This window comes from Rhinolophus ferrumequinum, chromosome 3 (genome assembly GCF_004115265.2).
Source record: "Rhinolophus ferrumequinum isolate MPI-CBG mRhiFer1 chromosome 3, mRhiFer1_v1.p, whole genome shotgun sequence".
Lineage (NCBI taxonomy): Eukaryota > Metazoa > Chordata > Mammalia > Chiroptera > Rhinolophidae > Rhinolophus > Rhinolophus ferrumequinum.
In genome coordinates this window covers 9,223,911-9,251,864 of record NC_046286.1, presented here as the reverse complement: position 1 = coordinate 9,251,864, position 27,954 = coordinate 9,223,911, and the positions used below count along the sequence as shown (strand labels likewise).

The following is a 27,954-nucleotide window of genomic DNA, read 5'->3' as shown; positions in this document are numbered from 1 at the left end:
AACTCAATAAGAGAAAGATAATGGAAAATTTCAAAACACATTTCCAAATAACTTACGGTATAAGTCAAAAAGAATGTCTCAAGAGAAATTAGACTATTTTTAACTGAAGGAAGATAAAAGGAAAACAAATCAAAATGTGTGGGCTTCAGTTGAACCAGTAGTTAGAAAGAAATTTATAGTATTCAACACTTATATTGGGCGGGAAGGGAAAGATCTAAACTCAACAACCTTAGCTTCCACCTTAAGAAACTAGAAAAAGAAGAGAAAATCATTTAAAAACAAGAAGAAAGGAAACAATAAAGATAATAGCAAAAAAATCAATTAAATTGAAAAGAGAAAAGCAATAATCAATGAAAATCAATAAAACCCAAACTATTTCTTTGAAAAGATCATTAACATTGATAAACATCTAGCCAGATTGACAAAGTAATAAAGAAAAGATACAAATAACAATAACAAGACTGAAAGAGGGATATCATTATAGACAAGGGATTATTTTAAACAATCTACATATTTAACAATTTAGATCAAATGGACAAATTGTATTGAAAGCCACAAACTACCAAACCCCACTCAAAGAGAAATAGATAATCTAAATGCTTCTATATCTATTAAAGAAATTGAATTCATTGTTTAAAATCTTCCAAAAAAGGAATTTGCAGGCCCAAATTGTTTCACTGTAGAATTCTACGAAACGTTTAAAAAATAAGTAATATCAATTCCACACAATCTTTTTCAGAAAATAGAAGAGGAAACACTTCCCAACACATTTTATGAAGCCAGTATCACCCTGATACCAAACAAGATAGACATTATAAGAAAATTATAGACTAATATATCCCACAAACATACACTCTAAAATACTAGCATTTTAAATCCGGCAATATATAAAAACAATAATGTACCACAATTAAGTGAGATTTATCTCAGGAAAACAGTTCTAGCTCAGTATTCAAAAATCAGTCAATATAATCCACCACAGACTAATCCATTAACAGACTAAGGAAGAAAAACAAACATGATTATATCATTTGATAAAGAAAAATATCTGATAAAATGTAACATTCATTCACAATAAAAAAAAAAAAAACTCTCCCAAACTAGAAATATAAGGGAACCTCTTCAACTTGATGAAGGGCATCTTAAAAACTCATAGCTCACATTATACTTAGTGGTGAAAGACTTAATGCTTTTACTCGAAGATCAGCAACAAGACAAGGTTGTCACTTTTCACCACTCCTATTTAACACAATACTGAAAGTTCTAGCCAGGGCAATTAAGCAAGAAAAATATATAAAAGGCATAGATTTTAAAAGGAAAAAATAAAACTGTCCCTAGTCACTCATGACATATTTATCTTAAACCCAAAAATCTACAAAAGAGCTCTTAGAAACAATAAAAGAGTTGAGCAAGTTTGCAGGATACAGGGTCTACACATAAAAATTAAACATACGTCTATATATATAATGAACAATTGACAACCAAAACAAAATATTATTTTATACTTTAAAATGTATTATACAGTTATAGCAAATTTTTATGTATTAAGTATTAATATATACAGTCATTAAAAATATAGAAAGAAATACTGAAATGTAAAACTAGTAAAATATATGGAAGACTTCTATGCTGAAAACTACCAAGCTCTAATGAAAGAAATCAAAAAAGACATGACTAAACAGTGACATACTGTGTTCAATGATTAGAAGATTCCATATAAGAAAGATATTAATTCTCCTTAAACTGATCATGAGATTAATACAATTCTAATTAAAATCCCAGCAGAATTTTTTGTCACTATAGAGAAGGTGATTCTAAAATTTATATGGAAAGGCAATAAAATTAGAATAACAAGAATGATTTTATAAAAGAATAACACTGGAGACTTCCACCACCCAATTTTAAGACTTACTATAAGCTGCTATAATCAAGACGGTATCGATATTGGCAAAAAAATAAACATGTAAGTCACTGGAACAGGTTAGTGAGTACAAAATATGGGGGAGGGGTGCTCACGTGTCTGCTGATAAGACACCTCACCAAAGAAGATATACGGATAGCAAATGAGTACCCGCAAAGAGGTTCAACATCAGTAACCACTAGAGAAATGTAAATTAAAATAATAAATTGGAAATAGTAAAATAGATTAAGATTTTAAAAGTTTTTTTTAACTGACAATACCAAGGGCTGAGAAGGCTGTGGAACACCTGGAACTCATAGATTGCTAGTGAGGATGCAAAATGGTGCAGATACTTTGGAAAACAATATGGCAATCTCTCAGAAAGTTAAACATAGACATGTCACATAACCCAGCTATTTAGTCTAGAGAAATGAAAACTTATGTTCTCACAAAAACGTGTACACAAATGTTTATTGCAGTGCTCATCATCGCCGAAAACTGGAAATAACCCAAATGCCCTTCACTGAGTGAATGGATAAACTATAATCCATACAACAGAATACTACTCAGCAATAAAAACACAAGCTGCTGGTGCATACATCAACGTACAACACTTCAGAGGCTTGTACTGAGTGAGAAAAGCCCGTCTCATAAAGCTATGCACAACCTGATTCCTTTTATATCACATTCTGAAAAAAGACGAAGCTGTAGTGATGGTGAGCAGGGGTGGAGGAGGGGGTGAGTCCAACAGGGCAGGATGAGGGAGTTGTGGGGGAAACAGAACTTTTAGGAACCCTGATTGTGACGGTGGTTACACACATCTATCTACTATGTGTTGAATCTCATAGAACTGCCCGCGTATGTGCAAAACGCACACAGACGCACAACCACATCAATTTTACTGAATGTTAAGAACTAAAAATAAAAAATGAAAGTGTGAGTTCACCAAAGAAAGACAGGAAGGAATGTTAAACAACTACCTCAGCTATAGTTTTGAAATGAATCTTACGTAGAGGACACAATTTTTTTTTTTAATTTATCTGGAGAAGGTGCCTCAGGCAATCGTGTGTGGGTTAAGGACACAGATCTGGTGGAGTATTTCAGGCTGAAGGCAGTAGGAGCCTTTACCTCCTACGGTTTTTCCTCCGTTTGGGCAGGGCCATCAGCAGTGAGAGAGTAAGAAACTGAGGGCTCTTATAATCAGGAATCCTGGCGGAAACACTATCTAGGTCCTGTGATGTGGTCATTTGGCAATTATTGTGCATTTATTACATTCAAGGTCCTGTGGGGGACACAAAAATCCCTAGGAGAGAGGCCCAGCCTCAGAATATTTATAAGCCGGTGGAGAAGTAAGACAAAGGAGATTTGTGGGGTTGGGACCTGCAGTTACTCTAATCAACGAGACAGGGAGGGCTTCTCAACCAGGCCTTTTTGGTGAAGTAATAAGTCACCACAAATGTCCTGTGGAAGATTTGGGACCATTTTATCAGAGATAATCACCTGTAATACAACCTCTCCTTCTATGATCAACCCCGTAAAATCTATGGGTTCCTTAAACGTGCCTCAGGATATTTCCTGATCTCTGTCTCACTTCAGATAATTTGCTTATTTTTTAGTCTCTCTCCACATAGCAGTATTTCATCAAGCTGCCCCCAGCCAGGGATGCCTCTCCCTGACTTTCTAAATGGCTGCAAGGTTCTGCCGGGCACAGCACAGAGTGAGTGAAACAGACTGGGGGACGCAGGCTGAGGAGGATGCACTGTTTGCATTGTTGGAGGGTAAGTCCCTGAAACAGCTGAGTCCCTCATGCCCCACAGGGTATCCACCTCTGCCAGGGTTGGTCGAAGTGGCATTTGCCATCAGAGCAGCACAGAGTCACCTTTCCATTGCACCAAGGGAAAGCTGATAGCCACGAAAAAGAGTTAAGGAGCTTCTGACATCAGAGTTTCATGTCCAAGGTGTCACCCCAAAAAGGTAAACTGAGGCAGCAAGCAAGAGTAGCTCACCCCAGCATGTAGAATATGAGACAAGGTCTGGGTAGTCTGGTTTCTATTAAAATACGGTCAGTAGAAAACTAGGAGCTGCTCTAGTCATTCCCATCTGCTAGACCAGGAATTAACCTGGCCCCCCAAATACCAGCCAGGCCTATAAGAAATCAGGCAGTGGACTGGCTAGACTATTTCATTTCCTCTGCCTTGCTCTTTGTTGGCTTTGTTGCCAGAGAATTAGCTGTGTTTGTAAGAGACTATAGTAAGTGAGGAGGTAGTCATGTTTTTAAAACAAGGAGAATGAAGAACAAGAAATAAAGGGTAGAGCAGATGCTGTCAGAGTTCCATTCATATCCCCTCTGCGTCCCGTGTGTGCACGCTAGACGATGCCGTCTACTAGAACCTTTCACTCTTCCTGAGAGCCTTCTCTGGCCGTCCAAGAGATGGGCCTCGGGCAAGCTAGTGCGAAGGAATTTACACACACACATACAACGCAGGACACCTCAACCAGTGACGGTTGGAAGTTCATATATTTATACATCACCCGTTACCCCTAAGAGGGACAGCATGGAGGTATGTGTCCTCCACTGTCCCCTGGAGGTCCCCAGTGGGTTTGAGTTCCAGTCTCCCACAGTGGGAGCTGTGGCCCCTTTCCTGGCTGCCTTCCCTCTGTCTCACTTCCCCACTTTCTTATCAGTTTGTCCAAGGATCACTTCTCAAAGGAACTACTTGTGCTAGGGTCTGCTTAAGCCACACTAAGAAAGACAGTGGGTCACCATAACTCAGATGGTGAAGAGAAGACAGAGGAAAGGGGGGCTGGATTATTCAGGCAGGATCTGAGAACTGAGTTGAGAAACTGCAGGAGGGCCTCTGGCCCCTTTGACAACTGCCCAGAAGTCACTGTCATATTGATACTGTCACACCATTAAACATTCAGGGTGCTAGTTTGACATCCAGATAATTAGTTGTTCTTTTCTTGCTGGGTATGCAAGATCTTAGCTCTCTTGTCATTCATTCATTCATTATATTAGCATAGTTGGTGATTTCCTACGATCCAGGTAAAAACCACCAATTCCACTAAACACCCCCTCATTGTTAAAATAACAACCCACAAAGGATCACTGACATTAGTCTGCTGACACATAATCCATGGAAAACATATTTCTGTAATTCTGTGGTACAAAAAAATCATTACCTTAAGCACATTGTCTCCAGCAGACTGTATCCTAAGGCCCAGAGCCAAGTTCTCAGCAGAAACTGCATGTCACACACCTTCACTCTTCACTGATCCCCTTGCCTCTGAAAAGATTATAAATATTCATCCCCAGGAAGGAGTCAGATCTGTTTCCAAGGACAGGTCAGCATCAAAACCCTTTTACATAAACCTGCGTGGATTCATAAACTTCTCCCCAGCCCCGCTCCCTCTCCTTGCCACTCACACAAGTCCTCCGATGCAGGAGTTATTTCGAGGTGAGGCCTTTCGAAATAAGGAACAATCCTTGGATTCCTCTGATAATTCCTTGGCCGCTCCTCGGGCCTCCTGACGCTGACCAAATCTAGATCAGGTGTGTTTATGTTGGACCCCACGAGGCCCGGCCAGCATGGCCAGCACAGAGCTGCCTGCAAAATATTAGCTTTTGATATTTTTAAGAAGGGTGAAAAAGAACAAATTTAACCAGATTTTATTTCTTCAGCAGTTTGTGAGTTCGGATTGGCATCAGTTAGGAATATAATCATCCAAGGCCGTGTTTGAAAGAATGCTGTCTTTTTCCAGTTTGCTCAGCCTTCTCGCCCCTCCCCCGCCCTTGTAAGACACCCCCCGCCCCCCCTCCGCCCCCTTCTGTTCCTGGAGGAGGGACAGCTCAAGAGGAAACAACGTCTCCCACTGAGTCTCAGACAGCCCTGGCTTCACCAGCCTGTCACAGCCAAACAGGGCTGGGCCTGCTCGTTATCCCCAAATGATTATGGCTGAAGTCCCTCCTGATTTTACTGCTAAAAATTAGTCCACTCCTCTCAAAACAAGTCCCCAGACTATACCTGAGAGGGTCTCCAAGAACCACCTCTTGAACGCTCTGTTAATAGCAGCTGGGGATCCTTCTCCCCCTGACTTTCTCATCTTTCTCTGTGCTGAGGGGCTACCATTCGCTGTCCTCTGATGCTGGCATTGCGGGTGGCCACTGCTCCAACCTTAGGGACGCTGCTTCCCTGGCTACAGCATCCAACTAGGTCTAGGCTGACTTTGACAAGACTTTACCAAAAGCTTGGGGCAAATGGCAGTGCTCCCAGGAAGGTAGCTAAAAGTGACTCTGGAAGTGGGGCTCTGGGAGGGACTTGACCCAGTGGCTCTGGGGACTAATTTTGGGGGGCCTCCACATCAGCAACCTGCTTCGGTCTCGCCTCCAGGCCCAACTGCTTCTTTGTGCATTCACTCTCTCCAGGCCACTGTCTGGACTCACAGCCCTCCCACCCAAATAGCTCATTGCACTTTATTTTCCCAAACTCTGGGCTTTTCAGTCTTCAATGACACAAGCGAGTGACTAGTCCAGATGGGCTGCCCTCAGCAACCAGCTCCTTGTCATAGTTTTTCTCCAATGCAGTGTTTCTTTATGGGAATGCCACTAGCCTATTGAGACAGGCCTTTCTTCATTGTGTAGGACCAGGCCCAGCTCACCAAATACCAGTGGTGTCTTTCCCCTTGTCATGATCATGATTCAGTACCTGAATGGCAGCCTCCATTCACGTGCAAGATAAGGACAAGATCAGGGCCTGCATGTCCATCCCACCATGGTGTGTCCTCTGCTCCCACAGTGCTAGGGAAAGGGAAGGGACAAGAACACACACCCCACACCCTCTGTATTTGTCAGGGTTCTCCGGAGAAACAGAGGCAACAGGGTGTGTGTGTGTGTGTGTGTGTGTGTGTGTGTGTGTGTGTGTGTGTGTGTATAAATATAGAGAGCGACAGAGTCAGAGACAGAGATGTATTTTAAGGAATTTCCTCATGTGATTGTGGAGGTTGTCCAGTTCACATTCTACAGGGCGAGTATGTAAGCTGGAGACCCAGGGAAGAGTTGGTGCTGCAGCTCGAGTCCCAGGGCAGTCTAGAGTTACTTCTTCCTCAAGGGACCTCGGTGTTTTTTCTCTTAAACCTTCAACTATTGGATGAGGGCCATTCACATTAGGGAGGGTAGCCTGCTTTCCTCAAAGGCTACTGATGTAAATGTTAATCATATCTAAATGCAACATCTAAACTGGTGTTTGGCCAAACATCTGGACACCATACCTCAGCCAAGTAACTTGACCCATAAAATTAACCATCATACCATTCAAGCACAAACACTACTTTTTAGGCATAGGACGGACAATCTACTTGCAGATTTAAGGGGGGGGAAACATTCTCTAGCTGGGTGGGAGCAGAGCTCTGCTAAAGAAACACCCCATCTATGTTTCTGCACACAGAACACCTAATTCTTTCCCTGAAGTACTTGCATTTGGTTGTTTCCTTTTTTTCAGCTTCCCCAGGAATGGCAGAACTTAACCTTCCAAGTACAGGCCTCAAATGGTCCCTTAAATGATTAGATTATCTCAAACAGAGCTGTGTTTACCTCAAAGATAATATCCAGATTCTGCCATAGAAGGCAGAAGTTGCTCCTAGTTCTGAAAACTTGAATCTTCCCAAGTTCAAAGAATGTGAGGGGCTGCTCCCCGCCTGGCACCCTGCTAGACCCCCAGAGCAGCTGATGACCAATGTATTCCAGCAGATGAAAGGAGAGGCGCTTCTGCCGAAATGAGGACTCTCAACCTGACTGACTGCCCTGGAATGTACACTGTCACGTCTTCTAATTTACAGAGTATAGTTGTCTGTCCACCCCCAGCCATGAGGGACCTGAACATGCCTGTGATAGGAAAAGCAATAATTAAGGATTAAGCCTTCACATGAAAAACAAGATTGAGTTTGCAAGCAAACCTATGAAAGGCCCTACAAATATTTTTATGTTCACCAAAACAAAACACTAAAGCCAATACACTTTAAAAACCATATAACAACATCTACTTCATCTTCAATTTGTCATAATGGGTTCTATATACTTAACTTCCATTTACCTTTCCTTATACACTAAAAAATTTTCAGAATCTCTTCCCCAAAAGTGTCAACATGAAGCTTGTCAATTACTTTTATATTTGCATATGTATTATGGCAGTTCCTTCTCTGGGACTGTTTCTCCTTTCTCACTGTTTATGGCCTTCCTGATGTTATTACTTGGACTTGCTGACTCCCCAGAGACACAGCACCAAAACCTGTGCCATCTTCAGTCCTCCTTACACATGTTCCAGTTCCCAACTCCCCACCTCCCCGCCCCTTCTGATCAATAAAGAAGTGTAATTCTCAGGCTGAGCCTACTTCCACCTTCAGCTTCCTTCATCTCTCCCAAAGCTTCATTGCAAAAAGCTCCGCTCTGGTTTTACTACCATGTTTCCCCAAAAATAAGGCCTAGCCGGACAATCAGCTGTCGTGCGTCTTTTGGAGCAAAAATTAATATAAGACCCGGTATTTTATGTTATATTATATTATTATATTATATTATTAATAAGACCTGGTCTTATATTAATTTTTGCTCCAAAAGACACATTAGAGCTGATTGTCCGGCTAAGTCTTATTTTCGGGGAAATACAGTATTGCTTTGCCTCCTTTTCCTAGTCCTATCTCCCTGGATTCCCTTATTCTCCACTTACCACCAAAATGACCAGTTTACACCCACTGGGACTGAAATCTGTACAGAAAGAGAGCCATATGCTCTATACTAGCCATATGCTAGTATACTAGCATTTCATGTAGGCAGAACTCAAATTCAGTGAGGAGAAACTGCTCTCTCTGAAATACAGCATTCCTGAAAAATGGTCTGCAAATCTGTCTCTGCCTCTCTCCTTCTTCCCCTCTCCTCTTTGATGATATTTAGCCATAACGGAAACAAAAAGGGAAACGGCTCTAGTGCTGTTTTCTGGAAGAAAGAAAAATTAACGGATGAGGGTACGAGTCATCCCAGACTCTGCAAACAGGGCTATTACTACCAACATTTCAAGCAGGCTTATTAAAAAATCATTTATTTCCAATTACAGAAATCAATCATATTTGGCTACATAAAGGAATATGAACGACCGTGTTACTAATGAAAGTAATGGTGACTTTGAGGGTGAGTAATTGATTGGAAAGCAGAGATTTAGTATGTGGGGGGGGGGTCCCACATGTGTAAAAAGTTGTAGTTGGGGTCAATGACTGCCAAAGGGCTGAAGCGTTGCTTTATGAAGCCCTGAGTTGTGACTATCACAAAGACACGTGACTGTCCACACTGAAGGACAGAGTCACCTTCAATTTAGTGCACTGGACCCAGGATAACTTGTTAATGTGTCTCTCAGCAAAGAAAACACACAGTGTGATTCATGGATGATGTGATACCGAATTACACACCTGAAATCTATGTAATTTTGCTGACAATTGTCACCCCAATAAATTTAAAATAAAATAAAATAAAATAAAAAAATAAAAAAAAGAAAAGAAAAGAAAACAGAGGAAAACACAGATGTCATATCATATTTGAACACCATCAAGGCCTTAGGAACAATTGCAATGGCTTTGCTTTCTTCTACCCTCCGTGCAGTATTATTTGTGATTCCAGCCCCTCCCCCAAGGTAATTACTCTTACTACTGCGACCGCCATTACTAACCCAGTTATTGTGCACCTGCAATGTGCCAGACACTGTGCTGGGTGCTTGATGTACATTTTCTTTCATTCTTGCAGCAACCTTGCCATGATGATGTTATCATCCTAGTTTAATGAAGAAATGAAATGAAAAGGGATTAAGTAGCCCAAGATCACAGGTAGTAAGTGACACATGCTCCCAATTGCTTTCCACTATACCAGGCTTCCCTCTGCTATCTCTCCTGCCATTTTCCATTGCCCCTCACCTTCTGAGTGAGGCTCAGAAGGTCAGCCATCTTTCTCTGGCTTCCCACCTCCACCGTGATTTCCCCATGTCCCCACTGGCTGCTTCCCATAGTCTGAGCGCCCTTCGGCTTCCTCAGATGAGCTCCCTCAGTGGCACTCATATATCCCAACCCCCTGCCCTACCCCCACAACAGGTAGGACTGCAGAGACAGGGCACAGGAACCCATATGGATTAGACAGAGGACCTGGCCCATTGCACCCAAAATCAGCAACAAGTCAACGTAGCACATAAAAAAATGATTTTTGAACCTGAAAGCTGAAACCGTTTCCATTTGACTTTGTCTTTTTTTTTTTACAAACTCATTGATGTGTTTCTCCTAATCGCCAGCCTTTTCAGCTGGACAACAGTTCCCACATCAGAAGCACCCACCAACTCTGGAAGGCACTTACTTCACAGGCCAAGCGGGCAGCTTGACCAGCCGTGAGCCTTAACTCCTTAACTGGGGCACGTCTCTTTCTATTGATGTTTTTTTAAGCACTACTTGATTTTAAATTAAGTGAATATAATCAAGCTTTATGTTGGAGTGAGAGAGTTTATTATTTATATCAAGGAGCAATGTAAAACTTGCTGTTTTCATGTTTTAATCCATCTAAAAACTATATACGAACAGTATGACAATTAAGTTAGCGAACTTGTTGCAACGATGTTGCTAACTTTTTTTGATATCAGAGGGATTAATCGTTATGATTTCGTACCAACTGGACAAACAGTTAACCAGGTTTACTAGTTGGAAGTCCTGAAAAGGCTGCATGAAAAAGTTGGACAACCTGAACTTTTTGCCAACGATTCATGGCTTTTGTATCATAACAATGCACCAGCTCACACGGCACTGTCTGTGAGTTTTTAGCCAGTAAACAAATAACTGTATTGGGACACCCTCCCTACTCACCTGATCTGGCCCCCAGTGACTTCTTTCTTTACCCAAAGATAAAGGAAATATTGAAAGGAAGACATTTTGATGACATTCATGATCTCAAGGGTGATACGATGACCATGATGGCCAGCTCTGATGGCCATTCCAGAAAGAGTTCCAAAATTGCTTTGAAGGGTGGACTAGGTGCTGGCATCGGTGCATAGCTTCCCAAGGGGAGTACTTCGAAGGTGTCTGTAGTGATATTCAGCAATGAGGTATGTAGCACTTTTTCTAGGATGAGTTCGCAAACTTAATTGTCAGACCTCACATATACATATATACCTGGGGTGCCAAAAATATATATACACATTTTAAGAGATGTTATCTACGTATTACTTTTCAAAGTTGAATTGAATTATAGTAGCAATGTGTAGTATGACATTCGCTCAAAAGATGGCATTAATCAAATGAATGCTAGCATCACCATGCGACAGGCAGGACAGTCAAAGAAAATGGCGGAAACACGGTTATTCAAGAAGAGCAAGACCATTTTGAAGTGATACTTGAAATTCAAGAATGTTATGGAAGTGGAGGTGTGAGTATACAACCGAACCTCCAACACATCTAACAACTGCATGCATTCATGATAAGTTTGAGACACATTGTACTGTGTGAAGATATTGAAACAGCATGTGCAGCAATACAAGTGGACCCTTTGGTCAACGTTGCTCAAGACACTTGCTTAATCAGAAGTGTCTGGATGCTGATGGTAACCACTTTGATCACCTCTTGTAATTGCAGAAGTCAAATGTGACTTGTATTCATCTTTTGTTATCAGTATATATGTACATTTTTTGGAGATATATATATATATATATATATATATCTCCAAATCAAACTTCTTAGTGTGCTTGGGGTTTATTTCATGCACTAAGTGAACCCTGCCCTCCACCCAACAAAGGGCCTGTACAAACTAGCCTCCAGTGTGAGAAGGGAGCATGGGCAGAGGTGGAAATCACCTGCCCCACCCACACTGCTGCAGAGGAGCCTTGAGTGCACACAGGCACCCCTGCGTGTGTTCCCTGTACCACCTCTGGGACTGCAGGGACGGAAGCCCAAGGCCATGAAGCACGGGCCCTCCCTTCACCCGAGAGACCATCCCAGAGCCATATCTTCAAGTGGAAAGAAGGATTGTGATCTATAGCTACTCCTCCAGGGCAGGTCTTGGAAGCTGGTTATATCTCTCCCTAGCTGAGATAAGAACGTCCAAACATGTAAAGTAACATCTCTTGGAAGAATGCCAACACAATCATGAGCCCTCAGCTCCCTGAGATGTTAAGTATTTAACAATTCATGCTGGTTGCTGAGCTGAAATTTTTCCTATGCTTACCTACTTGCACATTTGCTTGAGCTTTTAACAAAGAAGCTTATTTACTTAATTCTCTGAATATGTTTATGGAATATTATCATGTACTGGAATAGTGATATTAATAAGCTCGTTAGCTTAATTAAGTGTACATGATAGCTGAATGCCTAAGCTTCAGATAGAATGTGCTAATCTTGTCTGGTTAGGATGATCACGTGGGTAGCCAGAATGAAAATCCCACAGGAAAAGAAATTGGGTCTCCCAGACATAGTATAATTTGGTCATTTTTTATAAATGAGAGCACTCCCCAAAATGTGATCATCGTGTACTGTCCCAGTGATAAGAAAGGAACTGTATTTAAAACCCAGACTGTTGTCTGTTGTCATCGTGAGCTGAAATGCTCATCAATTATGAGGCACATCCTCCTCTACAAGATGGGTTCCAGGTGATGGGTGCTCTTGAGAAAATCCCGGCAGGAGGGTGCGGGGTGTGGGGAATCCAGGCCAATTACTGTGTGCGTTTCTTGAAATTATTCATCTTTTTTTAGAATGAGCTGCTTTTTCCTAATGTTACCAAATATGGTGTTTGGCATACCAAGTAGAAGAGAATCTTGAATTCTGGACAATTGAAGTGTCATTTTGGAATGAGAAGGCTTAAAAACATTTGCCCAGCATTTAGACCATTCTTGATCCTTTGCTCGGCACTCCACCACTGAACCTTTCTCTGGGGAGCCCAGGCAAGGATCTGTCTTCCTCTGCTCCCAAGAAGGGCTGATGGCTTCTCAGAGGCCTCCCCTGAGCCCCAGCCAATGGGTAGCTGCTGCTATTTTGGGCTCCCTCTGACTGTCCATTCTCCACCCTCGCCCCTTCTTATTCAGCAGTCTCCTGGGCAGTAACAGAGCTCTGACAAATAAGCTGAAACACTCGTAGCCCCCAGCCTTGTCACTGAGATGTGAGTAGTGAATTATTTTCAGTCAGCACACGTGACAGATGACATCACATGTGTGGCAGGTGCCCAAGCACAATTTTCAGTATGCTATATAATACCACATTTCCCTCTCAAGAAAGCATCTTGCAGTGGGTTTTTAATTTTTCATTCTTTTTATTAATATATACAAATATACTTTTACATAAACCATAAATCATAGACACTTATTAAAGTACAATTTTTTTTCTCATCTTGCTTGGCTTTATCTCTTCTACACAATTCGTCTTTCACCCCGCTTCTACCTTCAGCTAATCCATTGTAACAACTCTGTACCTGTCCATTCACATTCTCCGTGCTCGTCTGGTCATATATTTGTGCACACACGCATGCACACACACACACACACACACACACACTTATATATACAAACAGGCATGTAAGGCTCTTGCTATTGTTTGTTTGTCCAAGAAAAGGATCACTTATACCCTTTGGCCCCATTGTCTCCCTTTTTTCTCCTTTCCTGCTCTGTTGAATTGTTTAAATGTTGGCAGTCCTACCCTACAACACTCACCCCTATCTTTTTTCTGATCCTCTATTGATTTGACTGCTGTATGATGTATTTTTATTTTTCTTGAGTAAAAAAGGAACTATAACAATGTCCGTAGTTATTGCAAATACATCCTCGTTCCACACACATCCAGGGGTGTAGCTTGTTATAACTCCCCATTGGATATCCCCTCACCTTATTCCCATCTTGCTATTCTTACTTAAAGTTTCAGTTTACACACACACACACACACACACACACACACACACACACACACACGAATTTTATGGTCAATAGTTAAATATTTTTATTTAAATATTTTGTTTTATGCTCATCATTTTTTAATACACATAATTGTTTTATTTTTCAATAACAGTTCACATACAATATTATATTTGTTTCAGGTTTACCATATAGTGATTAGACATTTACATAACTTAACAAGTGATGATCTGATAAATCTAGTACCCATCTGACACAATAAATAGTTATCACAATATTATTGACTATATTCCATATGCTATACTTTATATCCCCAGGGCTATTTTGTAACTACAAATTTATACTTCTTAATCCCTTCCCTTTTTGTACCCACCCCCAAGTGCCCTCCCAGCTGGCAATCATCAAAATGTTCTCTGTATCTATGAGTTTGTTTCCGTTTTGTTTATTTATTTTGTTTATTTCTTTTGTTCTTTATATTCTACATGTAAGTGAAAATATTTGTCTTTCTCTGTCTGACTTACTCCACTTAACAAAATACCCTCTAGTTCCATCCATGTTGCTGCAGTTGGCAAGATTCCATTCATTTTTATGATTGAGTAATATTCCATTGTACATATGTACCACCTCCACCCCACCCATTCATGCATTGATGGACACCCAGGTTACCTTCATATTGTGGTGACTGTAAATAAGGCTGCAATAAATATATGGATGCACATGCCCCTTCAAAGTAGTGGTTTGGGTTTCTTTGGATAAATAAACAGAAGGGGGGTTACTGGGTCCTTCTTTGTCTCTATTACAGCCTTTGTTTTAAAGTCTGTTTTGTCTGGTATAAGTACTGCTACACCAGCTTTTTTTGTTTTGTTTTGATTTTCATGAAATATCTTTTTCCATCCCTTTACTTTCAGTCAGTGTGTGCCTTTTGATCTGAAGTGAGTCTTTTGTAGGCAACATATGGGTCTTGTTTTCCCATCCATCCAGCCATCCCATCCCTTGATTGGAGCAGTCAATCCATCCACATTTAAAGTAATTGTTGTTTGATATGAAGTCACTGCCATTTTATTTTATTTTATTTTTATTTTTATTGATTGATTGATTGATTGATTGATTGATTGATTTTTGGTCTTAAGTCCCTCTAGCATTCCTTGTAATACTGGTTTGGTGGTTATGAACTCCTTTAGCTTTATCCTGTCTGGGAAGCTCTTTATCTGGCCTTTGATTCTAAATGATAGTTTTGCTGGGTAGCATAATCTTGGTTGTAGGTCCTTGCTTTTCATCACTTTCAATATTATTTCGTGCCAATCCCTTCTGACCTGAAAAGTTTCTGTTGAGTAATCAGCTGACAGTCTTGTGGGAGCTCCCTTGTAGGTAACTAACTGCTTTTCTCTTGCTGCTTTTAAGATTCTCTCTTTGTCTTTGACCTTTGGCATTTTTATTTTTATGTGTCTTGGTGTGGGCCTCTTTAGGTTCATCTTGTTTGGGACGCTGCACTTCCTGGGCTCTAATATCTTTTTCCTTCACTAGGATAGGGAAGTTTTGAGTCATTATTACTTCAAATATGTTTTCAATTCCTTGCTCTCTCTCTTCTCCTTCTGGTACCCCAATGATGGAGATGTTGGTGTGCTTGATGCTGTCCCACAGGCCCCTTAAACTCTCCTCATTTTTTGGATTCTTTTTTCATTTGCTGTTCTGATTGGCATTTTCTGCTACCTTGTCTTCTAAATCTCTGATTCGATCCTCTGCTTCATCTACTCTACTGTTGATTCCCTGCAATGTATTCTTCATTGCAAGTATTGCATTCTTCATTTTTGACTGGTTCTTTTTTGTGTTTTCTATCTCCATTTTCATGTTTCCTATCTCTTTGTTGAAGTTATCCCTGAGATCAGTGAGCATCCTTTTAACCAGTGATTGGAACTCTGTGTCTGGTAGATTGCTTGTCTCCATTTTGTTTTGTTCTTGTTCTGGAGCTTTGTTCTGTTTTTTCATTTGGGCATATATCTTTGTCTCCCCATTTTAGCTACATCCCTCTGTTTGTTTCTATATATTACGTAGGGCTACTATGTCTCTGGGTCTTAGGAGAGTGGCCTTATATAGTAGGTGTCCTAAGGGGCCCAATGGTGCAGTCTCCCTGGTTACCCGAGCCAGGTGCTCCAGCTATGTCCTTTGTGTGGGTTGTGTGTGCCCTCCTGTTGTAGTTGAGCTTTGGTTGCTGTTTGCATGTCAATGGGAGAGATTGATCCTTGGGCTGATTGGTTGTGAGGACTGGCTGTGACTACAGTGGAGGAGCTGTTGTGCAGGGACTAACCCTATGTTGCAGGATTCACTTTAGCAGGGCTCTGGTGCCTGCTTAATCTACCCTCTGGGTGTGCTGCCTGCAGAGGTAGCCAGGTGGTACTCTGGCTGGGTCCTAACCTGGCCATCAGGCATGCTGGCCCCAGGGCCTCCTTGGAAGGGCTCCACCACGGGCCAAGTTCAGCCACAGCTCGTGCTCTGCTGGAGCCACCTGGCATGTACCACAAAGCAATCCACAGATGGCTGCCACCCCAATGGGCTTGGAAGTGTCTGGGAGAGGCCAAGCCCCAAACTGAAGCCGACCACCACTAGTGCCAGGCTTGGTGCTGCTCAGCAAGAGGTATGGGCATGCCAAAGCCAGATGCTGCTGCTTTGGGTTGTATGAACCTTTTGAGAGATTTTAGGAAAATCTGAAGCATGAGCTAAGTTAGGCCATTAGTATAAAAAAGCCACTGGAAATGGCTTGGATAGGCACACAAGTTAAATAGGGCAGTGTCTCAGGGAATCACCAGGTGAACAGTGTTAGCCAAGTTGATGGACACTCAGATATGATAGCTGCCTACATCTGCATGCCAGGAGTGGGAAGTACTTAACAATGAAATAATGGGTTCTACCAGCACTTCTGTCTAGAAGAAATCTGCCCATCGAGTCCTCACCCTACGGCCAGGCAATTCAGTTCCTCCTCATATGTCCCTGGTGCCTTTCAAGCTGCTGCCCCAGAGCTGGAACTCAGAGTGAGTAAGTCCGTGTGTGAGTCCTTTAAGAAGAACCCCTGGGACTCCAACAGCACTCTTCTTCATGCAGCCACAATCGCCACTGGTTTTCACAGCCAGAAGTCACGAGGACTTCTTTACCCAGTGCTGGAACCCTGGGCTCGGGAGCCTGGTGTGGGGCTGGCTCCTCCAACTGAATCTCTGCAGCTGAAATATTTCCCCTGATTGTCAACTGACACATGCAGGTGTCACACTAGCCCAGTTCACATCTCAACCGTTCCTACCAGTCTCAAGTTGGCTTCTACTGTATGTCCTTAGTTGTAGGACTTCAGTTCAGCTAGACTTCAGGCAATTCTCAATGATGGTTGATGTGTAGTTTAGTTGTAATTTTGATGTGGTCACGAGAGGAGGCAAGCACAGCGTTTACATACTCCACCATTTTGCCTGGAAATCCTCATCATTGTTTCTTTTAGCCTATATGTTTCTCTGTTTATTTTTGTTCTTACTGATCATAATAGTTTTTTAAATGTATGTAATTCTTATATGCCCAGCTCTCATTCTAAACACTTTACATATGTGACCTAATTCAACCCTCACAGCAGATACTATTATTGTCATTTTTTTAACTTGCCTAATGGTGCACAGGTAAGTGGCCCAATTGGTATGCAAACCAGGTAGCCTGGCTCCAGAGTCCTTGAACTTAACTTTCATGTTTGGCTATCTCTCAGTTGAGTTCTCTTTGGGGCATGGGGGTTCTGGGAGTGGTTTATAGTCTGAATCCTCCTCATGACAGAAAATGTCTTTATTATGCCCTCACCTATGAATGGTAATTTGACTATCTATAAAATTCAAGTTGACATTATTTCTCTCCATTGTCTCCTGGCACATACTGTCAATTGAGGTGGGGACCATCTAAATTGTTCCAATGCAGGTTCCCTGGAAGCTGGTAGTAGTGGGTCTTTTTCCTTGAAGCTCTGTGGTTTCAGTATGATATGTTTAGGGGTAGATTTATTTTTATTTTTCCTGCTCAGTACTCATAGTGCACTTTCAACCTGGGGGCTTATGTCTTTCTTCAATTCTGGAAAATCTCAACAGATATCTCTTTAAATATTGCTTCTTCCCCATTGCCCATTCCCTTCTTCTAGAACTTTTATTACATAGATGGTGAAGCCTCTCCATCTCTCCTTTGTAACTTTTAACTGCTCTTTCCCATTTTTATGTCTTCTGCTTTCCATGCTATGTTTGGGTGAGTTTTTCTGCCCTATCTTCCAATTCACTGATTTGCCTTTAAAATATATCAGGTCTGGCTTTATTCCCTTACTCCTTCTATTGTTTTATTGCTGTTGTTGTGTTTGTGATTGTGGTTGTTGTTTCACTCACTCCTATTTTCGCTTCAAATTTTCTTTTCTGTTCACTTATTTCATTTATACTATTTGTTGCATGATTTCTTACTCCTTTTTAAAAAAATATTATGCCTTCATTAATCTCTTTGAGTATTTTCAACACACTTATTTTAACATCTGTCTTGGAGGTATAGACTTGCTCCGTCATTATAGAGAGCAACACTTCAAATGAAGTATACAAAACTGCTGAGACCCAGCAGAGAAATTTTCTCATGGACTTATAAGACTACATGTTCAAGGATGGTCATCACAGCACTATCTGTGTTAGTGGGAGGCAATCTAGTTGTTCAAACCACAGGAAAGGAAAATAAAATGTTGGGGTACACACTACAGGTTGTATGGAGCAATCAGAAAGAGAATTAAATGCACATACAGCAAAACGGGTAGATGTCAAAAACACAGTACTGATCAATAAACAAGAAACAGAATGAGATCTGAAGCACAATGTTACGTTCATAGCTTAAAAAGCTTTAACACCAGTTGTAAGGATACATACAAATGCATCAAGCCAATTAGAATGCCAGCCTATTGGAGAAAGAAGGGAATGGATATGGGGATGGGCATAAGGCCTGGGGATAAAAATGCACACATTCGTACGTACAGACTGATGAGAAGGGTGTGCCGTAAACTGAAAAGTAAAACTAATTCAACCCTCTGTGCTTCTGCATCAATAAATGTCTTTATTTGCCTGTCCAGGAAATTACTTTCATCTGTAATGATTCATGTTCCAGCTATTGATTTTGTTATCTTTTTTAGCATTAGATTTCTTCATATATTTTGGCATTTTGGTAGGCAGGCCCATTTTTAATGAAATAAAAATTTCTTTCTCTTTCTCTCTGTCCCTTTGTGCTTATCCCTCTCTGGCTGACAGACCTGTCAGGCCCCCAACACAGAAGTAACTCTAATAATGATCATTTGGAATGATGCTCCATGGGATTATTGGGCTGCAATTAATCTGGTCATAGAGTCAGTTGCTAGGCAGTTTGGCCTAGCAACTGCAAAGAGGCTGACTTTGTACCTTTCTTCCTCTTTGGACTTGTGGTAGACCATCCCCAAGCAAGATCTGGCAGCACTTCTTTCTCAGTGTCCTTTCACTCACATGTTGGGTGATGGGATTTCTCACCCCAACCTGTAGCTTCAAACTGTGAGCCAGGCTCTTATCCCCTGTCTTACATGGTACACTTTGACTCACCCTCCTACTTCTGCACCCAGAGTCCTGCCAGCTGAGGCTTAGGCTCCACTCACCATTTTGCGTTTCTTTTCCCGCTGCCGGTCTTCAGAAATATGTCTTGTAATCTAATCTAGCAAAGTCTTCTTGATATTCTCTGTCTCTTTTATTATTTTTTTAATTATATCCCCCATCGCTATGGTGGAAAGAGGTGGTTCCTCTCTCAATAGATATTCAAATCATACGAACAAGCTTAAAACCTGATGAAATATATATTAACAAGGAGGAGAGGAAAATGCCCGATTTGAAGGCATCCAAGGATTTACACACTCCAGTTTGTTGGAAATGCATCTAAAGATTACAGATTTAATTTATGCTAAGTCCATTATTTTTACAAGTAGCTTTACAAACAGCCTGTAGGGAAGCTAACCTTTTAGTAATTAACATCCTCTATGTTAATACAAAGAAACTGGCTTCCCACATCACAGCTGAAATCAACACCCTAATTCAGAAGCACCTAATCAGACCTTCCCTTTCAAAGAGGCTCCTTAGACAGGAAACGTAATCTGCGTACTGTCCCCTCACCCACTTCTGCTACCGAAGCTTATTGTCAGTTGATTTCACTGGAGTTCTACAGTAGTATAGTTAAACAGAAGAACTGATTTGACCTGAGCCCAGAGCCCTAGGACACTGGGCTCTAGTATAAATAGAACTCGTTCTCCCCCAGTCCTACTTCTCCCCTCCAGCCCCTCCCCAAGCCAATGTAAACCTGGCCTTTCCCCCACTGTTGCCCAATAGTCCTCTATGGCTGCAATGCCTTTCCCAACCCCACCTTAACACCTGTGCTCTTTTGAGGAGTTACTCAAGTCTCAGCTTTAGTAATGAGCCTTTCCTAATGCCACTGACCCACCTTTTCCTCCTCTCAACTTATCTCTACTAGTGACCTGACATTTAGCCACTTGGCCTGTAGGGCATGTCATCATATGTATACAGTATCCTTCCAATATGTCTGAGAGTGACTTAATACCTAAAACGAGTGCAGTATATATTCCTTATGCTGGTACATTATCCCCTGATCCTCCCAAGAATCTTGAGATACAGTAAAGCAGATATTATCACAGTTATATTATTCCCATTTTTGAAATGCTAACATTGAGGCTTAGAGATGTGAAGTGACCTGCCCAACTAGGAAGTGGCAGAATTGGGATTCGGACTGAGCTCTGTCTACCAACAAATTTGTAATGAATTTCTAGTATAACCAAAATGGCAAAGATGTTTGCTTCGTCTCAAGTCCAATTCCAAGTAATTGGTTATAGCTGCCCAAAATGCTATGTTGAAAAGATCCAGGCTCAGCAGGAAAGCAAACCATCCCTGATGGAGGAACAAGGTCAGCCATGGGCCCAGCTTTTACAGGAAGAGCTCACCTGTTTGCCGTCGCCTGTATCATGTTCACTTTCCTGAGCTAGGATAGAGTCTTCTACTCGTTTGTATATTCCACATAGTATTTAACATGTAGTGGATGAGCGTAAATAGTTAACGATGTGACAATGTGACAGCTGCGCCAACATCTTCAATAAGGCACAGAAATTGCTTTGCAGCCTGCAACAGCAGTACTGGGGGAGTCATAAGCTCTGCTCTGGACCAGCTAAGCAGCTTTCACTGGATGAACGATTCCTAACTAACATGCATGCAAAATAAAGTGTGAAGCTTAAGGAAAATTGTTTTATCCAAACGACTGAGTATCAATGCAAGAAATAAGCATCGCTGCTCCTGCGTGATGATAATACTTTTCATATGCATTCCTTGGTGCGGAGAAACTGTATGCCGTGCAGAGCCCCACCTCCACGTGGTTACTTCTAAGGTCGTGCACCTGGAGCTCCCCGCATCGCCGCAGGCTCGGTGTACCCCAACCCCACTGTCAATTAATGAATCAGAAAGGGAGAGAAGGTGTTTCTGGCATGTACTGTTGTAAATTGCTGGAGACAAAAATTACCAATTACCATTCTGCTACAAGCCGAGCTCTCCTCCCCTCCCCTGCTTCCCTCCCAGAATACCTCCTGCCTCAGGCTGGGAGTTCTCTCTTGCCGCTTCATCTCTTTACCATACTTCAGGATGGGGATGTGTCCAGGAACCCAGGCCAAAAGCAGCAAATTTATCAGCATGCTCATGACAGCAAGCTGCATGCTGAGTGAATTCTGCAGTCCCCCTCAACTCTTTCTTGTGCCAAAACCCGTGGAGCTGCAAGATCCAGCAGATTATAGAGACTTATCTTCACATGAAGAATGGCTCTGTTGGAAAATGCAATTAGGTATCGTCCATAAGGCTATTTTAAGAAGCTTGTTTGGGAAGATCTCAAAAACAAAAATTGCCTTGTGATGAGAGATGTTAGCTAATTCTCCAAAACTGAGAGTCACTAAACACATTTTAAGCCTACCTTCATCGATATGGAGCGTTAAAAAGACCCACTTTTGTCCCCTAGGGCTAGCTCATTGTTCTGGGAGGAGGTATTTCTGTTTGCAGAGATTATAGAACTTTCAGTCCTGGTAGCAAAATTGCCTTGTTTATTTCCAAGAGCAGCTCTTCCAAGACTGGGGGCTGTGGAGAATCCTTAAGCCAATCATTCCAAAATAGCTTCCCCAGGGCTTGGGAGAGGGAGCCTGGTCATTCCAATAGGAGCCGGGAAATCATGACATCCTACTGGGAACAAGGTGTGAGGTGGGGAGGTGCGTAGTTGGGGAGACCCGTAGTTGGGGAGACCTGTAGTTGGGGAGACCCGTGTCAGGGAGGCAAATTGTCAAGAAGGCTCGATGTCAGCGAGGTAGTTTTCCAGGAGGAGTGCAACCTAGTGTGTGCTCCACTGGAGCAAGTCACTGTCTAATCTCATTAGGAAGGAGGGACCCAGGCACATAGGAGGCTTATGGTACAAAGCACCTGTGCCAGATACCCAGGAAACAGGCCAGGCACCAAGGTGACAGTAGCTCCCCACACTGGACATGACAAAGCTCCTAATGACCTACTCTTCATCAAGAGATGTATCTAAATGGCGTGTTGCACTTGTCACAGCACCATCTCCTTTTCTCTGAAGACTGTGTGTGCTATGCTTCTTTAAAATTCCAGTCAGCGATATTTGCTTCCAGCAGACTGGAGTCTCAGCCCATCTGCCCCCCCCCAGACCCCCAACTTCTTCACTTTGCTGATAAAGACAATAAGGGTTGTGTCACTCAGAGGGGGAGGAGGTGCCATCTGTGGCTGTGGCTCCCCTGAGTTTCAGGTCGTGTTTCTGTTGGTTCCAGGCTCTTCCAACACTCATCCTTGGATCAGGTTTCCACCTCCCCAACTCCCTGAGTTCCCACTGTCCCCCATTTGGAATTAGGGTGCAGTTCTGGCTCATGTCCAAGCCTTGGCTTCCTCTCTGTGCACAGTCCTCTCCAGTAGGGACGCAGGGAAGGCAAGGCGCAGACTTGCTCAATGACACGCCTGGAAACAGCAGCCTCGGGGGAGCGGAAGGAACTGATGGTGTTTCACCCAGAAAGACCAAGTCCAAGTAGAGAAATCGTAGCATCCTCAGATGTATGAAGGGCTCTCGCTGCCAACGAGAGAGGATCCTTTCTGTACGATGTTCCAGAGAACAGACCAGGTCCAAATCTGAAAGTTACAAAGAAGCGGGTGTCGACGCCACATCAGTGATTCCTTATATGCAATGTAATCAAGGGAGCCGCCTTCGTACCCACAAGTTGGAGGTGAAATGACCATTTCCTTCTGCAGAAGGGTTCCTAGGCTGGGTGGGAAGTGACACTGAATGACCTCCGCCCTCCGTCCCAGTCGTTGCATCCTCGGAGGGCCCCAGAACTTCCAGTGAGTGTCACGGTCCCCTGCGACTGCTTTAGTGTCTACTCATCTTTTGAAAACTCATTTCAGTGACAGCCTTTGAGATGTGGAATGTGCTTTCTGATAAGAAAGACATGTATTAAACACAGGAGCCATGAAGTTCCCAGGCTTCTTGGACTCTCCCAGGGGCCTGAGCCCATCTCCCAAATGGGACCTGCGATATGCTCGTAGACAGAACCGACACTTCAGCAAGTGTGCCGAGTCCTTGGACGTAAACAAACCCCGGGGCTGCTGTTTCACCCATCCTTCAAGCATGGAATCGCAGAGTTTTAGCGATGGAGAAACCTGGAGGTCATTTCGTCCCAACTCCCACCCAGGGCAGGAATTCTCACATTAACCACCCAACACGTGGTCACCCAGCTTCTGCTTGAGCACTTTCAGGAAGGGGCTCACTGATTCGCCGGGAGACTTAGTCCATTTTGAGACAACTTAACCCGTGTTGAGACAGTCCTCATTCTAAGCTGTTTCTTCCTCATTTTGAGCCCCACGTCTTCCTTCATTCAACGTGACTCTTGCCTTCAGCAGTAGGACAAAATTAAGTCTGTTTTCTCATCCATCTTATAATGTGTAGGTTTGTAAAGATAGCCATTATCTCCATACCTCCTCTCCTTCCAAGTATTTTCTTCCCCATCTAAATGTCTCAGGTCACCTCAGATATTTCTCATATGACACGGTTTGAGATCCCTCACCATCCCAGTTACCATCTTCTAAATATTTTCTATTTTACTAACATTCTTTATAAAAAGTAGCTCCCAGAACAAATACCAACTCTGGTCTGACCACTGCAGAGTATGGAGTAGCTATCACCTCCCTTGATCTACACACTATCTCTTTATTAATGCAACCTAGAAGTTTTTGTGTTTCATACAAATGATCAACTGTTGTGTTCATATTTAGTTTATCATTAACCAAAACCACCATCATTATTATTTGACACAATTTCATATAGCTTAAAAGAATGAAGTGGATTTAAAAGTGGTCCTATAAATTATTAAACTATTAAATCCTCCCTCCCTACATAAGAGAACAGAGCCCTAGCAAAGATTATCAGTGAATCCAAAGATAATTGAATCCAAAGATGAAATGTACATTAGCAGTGATGTGCCAGGGCTCGGCTTATGCAACCTCTTCTTCCAACAAAATCCAGGGCATGGAAGGGCTTGTCTTGGAAGCTATGCCCACTTTAGTCTCCCTTATTCTTCGTTTTTAGCTTGCCACATGCTTCTGAGACCAAGTCTTCCTCCAGCCCATTGGGAACTCACTAGTGGTTTTCCTTTGTGTCTTTGACAGGTCGCCTGAAGGAAGAAATCACCCAGCGGCATCTGCAGCAAGTAGCTCTAGGTGGGTACAAAGTAGAGCCTGCGGAACAAAGGTGAAGGTAATACAAGCTGATCTGTCCACACCCAGCTGAAAGACAGCCCATCCAAAACCCTCCGGGAGGTGAAGGAAGGCAGGGTTTGCTGTCAGGGAGGCTTTCTCAGGAGGCCCCTGCTCTCTGGGACCAGTTTCCCCGACCTGCATGCTTGGTCCCAGATGTTAGCACCTGGCACCCCATTCGCCCAGCTGCTGTCTCATCCTCCTGATCTTTTCCATCCCATACCCCAACCTAAATTCACTCCCTATGTACCAGCCCCTCAGGGTCCTGCTCTGAGCTTCCTAGAGCCACCACTAGATTAATCCTAACAGTAACAACTGGCGATAAAAACAGTTTCCATTTGCCGAACCATCTCAGTGCACTACTTTATGTGCAGTCTCTTTCCATCCTCACAGCCATCCTAAGAGGTAAGTGCATTTTCTGTATGCAGGCAATTCAATGACTTGCCCAAGGTCATGTGTCTGGTAAGTGTTGAAAGTAGGATTTGAACCCAGCTTTCTGAGTCCAAACTTGGTGCTCTTAGCCCCCATGCTCTTTACTGCCCACAGCAATGGTGGACGTATTTCAATACAATAAAAATGCAAACATTAAACCAACACAGTGACATTCTAAGAGGCCCTTGGCACCTTTTAAGCAGGGCACATCTGCAGAAAGTGCTCCGTTTTGATAGGTGACCCAAGGAAGTCACCTGGGAGGAGCGTGCAGCTTCCAGAAAGGCTGATGGAGCAGGCATCCTGGGCAGGACCAGCCCGTTTCCTCTCCCGCTAGCCTGGGACCCAGCATACAGACAGCTTCAATTAAATAAGCAAGTTGCACATTCTAAAAGGATTCCTTTGGGATGGCCTGGCCCTGGCGTGACCTGTAATTGTAATTGGAGAAATCCAGCACCCAAGATCTCAGGGGGGAAATGGAGGAGAGCCCCAAAGTCCTGAGAATGACTCATTTCGCAGTAGTAACTTGGATAATTCGGAAGGTTGGTCATTTAGCTTCAGTAATAATAACGATCATATCAAATAACTACTGATTGTATCAGAAACATAGAACAAGGAAGCCTAAGACACACTGACTAGGGCTTGGGCTTCCCACTGTTGGCCCCAGGACTAAGGGGTCCAGTAAACGTGCCAGGCCTGCCCTCCCATGCCAGAGATTTGGGCTCATAGCTAAGACTCTGCCCAGTACCTTCAACAAAGAGCCAGGGGTTCCCCAGGACCCTGACTAGTAGAGCTGGGCTTGGGCAGGGCACGATGGCCTTGTCGGGAAGTTGTGCCAAGGTGACCTTTGGGTCTCGTAGGGAGATCCCTAAATGGAGAGTCACCCCGAAGCACTGCCATCTGGCCTCTTCTCCAGTTATCATGACTCTGGTTGAATAGAAACAATGATACGGAGAATAACCACTCAGACAACTCCGGGGCAATTTTCACCTAGGGCCTGGGAAGCCATTTCCATGGCTGTCAGGGCAAGAGGTGCTCCATCCTCTCTGCCACCCCCCCAGTCCCTGGCCCTCCTGGGCCCTTGGGAAACTACCGCAAGGCTTCAGACACATGCCTTTTCCTAATTCCTCTGCTCACTCTTGGGGAGCCAGACTTTGTCTGAATTACAGCAGGTGTCAGGTTGAACAGGGCTCAGCTTTGCCTGAAGTAATCAGCCAACTTCAAACGGAAAGCCCTTTAGCTGGAAGTCTAATTAAGAGCATTTGAAATACCTATTTATTTTAAAAGCATACTATTCCAATTAGAGAGGAACTGCTAACATCTCCCAGCTGCCATTTTGAGAGTAAATGCCACGTTGCTGTCCAAACTCCTTAGGAGCTTGTCTGACAGAGGTTTGGAAGCACCAGTGCTCGTGCGTCCCAGGTGACCACAGTTCAGAAGGGAATTCTTCTCATTGAGAGAAACCTCTCAACGCAACAGGTTATGTATAGAGCCGTTTCCTGCCTTGACCCGCACCCTTCAGGCCCACGGTGGGGCTGAGGGCTGGGACCCACGGCTTCTATAAGAACAAGAGCAACTCAGTTTCTGTGGCTTCCTGATGTTCTGTAACGGGCTTCTGATGGAGTGAGGGAGTGTGGGGACAGAGCCAGGAGTGGGCCTCACGTGGAAAGCTGCTGGCTCAGGTAGTAAATGGCCATCAACTGTGATTGGATGGCCATCAGCCGTGGCTAGTTGGCCGTCAGCTATAACCAGTGAGCCATTGGCCACTAATATAACTGCCGTGGCTACGCTAGCAGTAAAATGGGGCTAGCAAGAAGATGGTGGCTGAGCTGGCAAGCGCGGATTGCAGTCAGCACGGCGGATTGCAGCTAGCAAGTGAGGTTGGTTGGCAGAGAGAAGTGGACAGCAGGTTGTTGATCGTGTGGCTCCTGCTTCCTGTGTCTCCAACCCAGCCGCCAGCGAGTCTATAGTGGTGTGACTCCCCTATCTATGGCTCCGTGGGTGTTCCTTTTTGGTCTCACCATGTCCTGCATTCTTATGTGGGGAGCGGGACCAGAGACCCCTCATGACACCCCACATGACAGGGAGTGAAGCAGTGACTCCATTTGCCCTTGCCCTTCCGTCTCTTGGCTTTTTGTGTGTCTTATATTCCCTTCCCTCTTCCTGTCCTGTTTCCTTTGTCTATTTCTTCCCCTCTTCACTTTCCTTCACCCCCCATTTTGAGTATTCCCTTTGGTATTGTTCCTTTCTCTTGCCTCCATGTTTCTAAGTTACCATGAACGTGTAGGTGTGCTTAGTTGTCTTGGTGGAGTACAGAGTAATGAGCAGGGCTGAGCAGGAGAAGTATTCTCATGTATTTTGCATAAGACTATGGGTCTGTATGTAAGAGTAGAAAATGCCCAAGAAAATTTGCATAAAGGCGATCTCATGTCTGAAAGGAGCAAAGATGCAGTGGTGAAGTGAGTGGTGCCAGGTGGAAGAGGTTGTAGAGCGATGAAGAGAAATGCTAGATGCAGTGATGTTCTAGAGCCAGCTCCAAGTCAGAAGAGCGATTGTTACCATTGCAGGAATTTAGGGAGCCCTGATTAAACACAGCTGTTCCTTAAAGTTAAATTATAAAAACTTACAATTAACTAAATTATATTTTAAAAAACAAAGGTAACAAATACTCAAAATTCATCACTTCCTAATTGATTTACTACATTTTACTATTATCTCTGCTCTTGAGTGACTGACATCTACTGTGTCTAGATCACGGAAATACTATCTGATGGAAGGCTACCGTGGGGACAGAGCCAGGAGTGCAGTTTCCAGGCTCTCGGCCTCACGTGGAAAGGTGCTGGCTCGGGTAGTAAATGTCCATCAACTGTGATTGGAT

General features: G+C 43.1%; 1 protein-coding gene and 1 long non-coding RNA gene across 2 annotated transcripts in view; one reads left to right on the top strand and one right to left on the bottom strand.

The window, feature by feature from the left end:
- Nucleotides 1–27,954, top strand: part of KIF6 (kinesin family member 6) — a 403,315-nt gene that overhangs the window by 326,247 nt on the left and 49,114 nt on the right. The window contains 1 exon segment of the mRNA XM_033102431.1: nt 24,561–24,611. Coding sequence (XP_032958322.1) covers nt 24,561–24,611 — 51 coding nt within the window.
- LOC117020169 (uncharacterized) lies at nt 194–5,503 on the bottom strand. The gene is made up of 3 exons (XR_004422636.1): nt 5,328–5,503; nt 5,084–5,187; nt 194–249 (listed from the first exon to the last, which is right to left on the bottom strand). It is a non-coding gene; the product is annotated as an uncharacterized LOC117020169 (long non-coding RNA).